The 2,320-nt window shown below is 27.6% G+C and overlaps 1 protein-coding gene across 1 annotated transcript; it reads right to left on the bottom strand.

Moving 5' to 3' along the window:
• Positions 1-784: 784 nt before the first annotated feature.
• LOC105259213 (60S ribosomal protein L34) lies at positions 785-2,104 on the bottom strand. The gene is made up of 4 exons (XM_011271022.3): positions 2,039-2,104; positions 1,803-1,874; positions 1,212-1,409; positions 785-993 (listed from the first exon to the last, which is right to left on the bottom strand). The coding sequence occupies exons 2-4, from the start codon at positions 1,865-1,867 to the stop codon at positions 897-899; spliced, it is 360 nt and encodes a 119-aa protein (XP_011269324.1). The 5' UTR covers positions 1,868-1,874; positions 2,039-2,104; the 3' UTR covers positions 785-896.
• Between the last annotated feature and the right edge of the window lie 216 nt (positions 2,105-2,320).

The raw sequence follows: 2,320 nt of genomic DNA, 5'->3' as shown, positions 1-2,320 counted from the left end.
ATATATATATATATATATATATATATATATATATAAAATTATGTATATTCAAATCTTTTATTTTATTACGTAAAAACTACTTGTTCGATAGTTTAAGCAAAGCATTTGATTTCACATTCAAACCACAGAATTGTGAAATATGCCCTTTTTCTTTACTCAATAATTTTTAATTTAATCAATAATTTAATCAATAATCAATAATTTTACAAGGAATAGAATACTGTTGACTCGTGCGCCTGTCAAATGCAGCCACGTACGCACATACGAGATAGATGCATGTTTGTTTCGTATCCGTATATTTCTATTTATGCGTATTTGCATCATGTTAAACTTTATTGTGCCTAGCAATAAACTTTTTCTACTATAATGATGCTTAATTAAATTAAAATTGTAAAAATATTTTATATTAAATTAAGAAAAAGTGCATATAAAGTTAAAAAATGATAGCATTATGAAAGATACATCATTCGATATAATGATATATATATATATATATATTCAGCAGAGATAACAATTATCAAGTAGTAATTGAATATATATTAAATTTAATTAAACTTGAGCAAAAAATGAGTATATATTATGTATAAATAACCATATATATTTTTTTTTCTCTCTGCTATATGCATCTAATATTTCACTGTACATATGAAAACATATGCACGCACGTTCGTATATAAACGCATAGATTTGCAATTAGGTTGCAAAATTTTTTTTTATATATTTATATAATTTTTAATTATTATAAAAAAGATTTTATCATGTGAATATATAGTGTATAATATAGTTCACAAATGTGGTGTTGGTACAATAAATGGGGCTCATACATAATATGAGCAATAGTTAAATTTTTTTAAATTTATTATTTATTTTATTTAATTAATAAAAAGCACGGAATTTTACTTCTCCACTTTTTTCGTTTTTGCTGAAGCCTGTTGCGCCTTCATAACCTTGTAGACAATTTTCTGTTCTTCGATCAAGAATGCACGTACAATCCTGAAAATTACATTTTTGTGTAAGCTCAAAAAAGCATGAAATTTAATGTAAAAACAAAATTAATTGATTGCATAATTAATAAATGACTAATTTTCCTTTAGAAACAATAAATTGGTTTTTTCAATATAGATTATTTAAAGTTTAACTATTTTTATAGATTATTTAAAGTTTAACTATTTTTTCAATATAGATTATTTAAAGTTTAACTATTTTTATACCTTTCTTTTACACATTTGTGACAAAGAACACCTCCGTATACACGTTTGACAGTCTTCTTACGTCTACACATACGTGACCGTTCCATTGGCCTAGCAGGTTGAATACCTCTGAGTTTATCCTTACATTGTCCACATCTTGGAATCTTCTTAGGTTTCTTAAGATATTGGTAGACTAACTTGCCACCTGGCGTACGTACACTATTCGACATTTCAACATAAATCAAATTAATCTTAAAGAATAATATGAAAAATAATACTCAAATAAATCTTATAAAGAAAATTTATTTCAATGCGACAATTCTAGATATTTTTTAGAGAATAGGCTAACTATTTGCAATAATGATAATCAAAAATATATACAATATTAATAAAAATAACTTATTTATGTTTATTCGTGTTTAACGATTATTTTCACTGTCCGTTATGCTTGAAACTTGTGCGAATTTAAGCAAACGTCCAAAACATAACCTCAAAACTCCCAAAAATGTTTGGCGAATAACACGAATTATTAATGTCAATTTTATCGCGAACGAAAATTAATGAAAAAGAGAACATTGTCAAAGGTAATATTATTTGTAACAGCATACTTACACACGCCTCCTATTGCTTTTTGTGTTGTACGACAAGCGTCGTCGATAGGTTAGTCGCTGTACCATCTTGCTTCTGCAACGCAAAAATCACTTGTTAGCGAGAGAAATCAATTTATAACTTATCGCGACACCTAAATTTTTATTGTAGATTTGCATCGAAATCATATCATATCAATGCATATTACGATTGATTCGCAAAGCGTGGATATCGGAATATTACAGAAAATTGTCACAAACCTTCTTCGGAATCAAACGGAAAGGGAAACGAGCGTTCGCCAAAGAGATATGTTCCGCGCATGCGTAGTCAAGCATGGTGATATCAGGGGATTATCTGTCAGAGATAAATAAGAATCTCCGCTAAGAAGGGTTCGAATCTCCGCTAACAAGCAGGATTTAAATATCTGTTGGACAGGGTTTGAATCTCGGCTAAATTATTAGAATTCGTTGACTCGAATCTTTATACAGTTTCATGTGCAGTTATCTATAATATAAATAATATAATATAAATTAAATATAAAA

The sequence above is a fragment of the Camponotus floridanus genome, unplaced genomic scaffold (assembly GCF_003227725.1).
Source record: "Camponotus floridanus strain SB8 unplaced genomic scaffold, Cflo_v7.5 scaffold121, whole genome shotgun sequence".
Classification (NCBI taxonomy): domain Eukaryota; kingdom Metazoa; phylum Arthropoda; class Insecta; order Hymenoptera; family Formicidae; genus Camponotus; species Camponotus floridanus.
Note: the sequence above shows the minus strand (reverse complement) of the source record. Positions and strands in the feature narration are given on the sequence as shown.

Excerpts from the sequence above, each read along its gene's own strand:
- LOC105259213 (XM_011271022.3), bottom strand. The coding sequence starts at position 1,867 with ATGGTACAGCGACTAACCTATCGACGACGCTTGTCGTACAACACAAAA. Across the intron at positions 1,410-1,802 it reads AAAAGCAATAGGAGGCGTGT|TGTACGTACGCCAGGTGGCA; the intron begins GTAAGTATGCTG and ends AATGTCGAATAG. Across the intron at positions 994-1,211 it reads CACAAATGTGTAAAAGAAAG|GATTGTACGTGCATTCTTGA; the intron begins GTATAAAAATAG and ends TGTAATTTTCAG.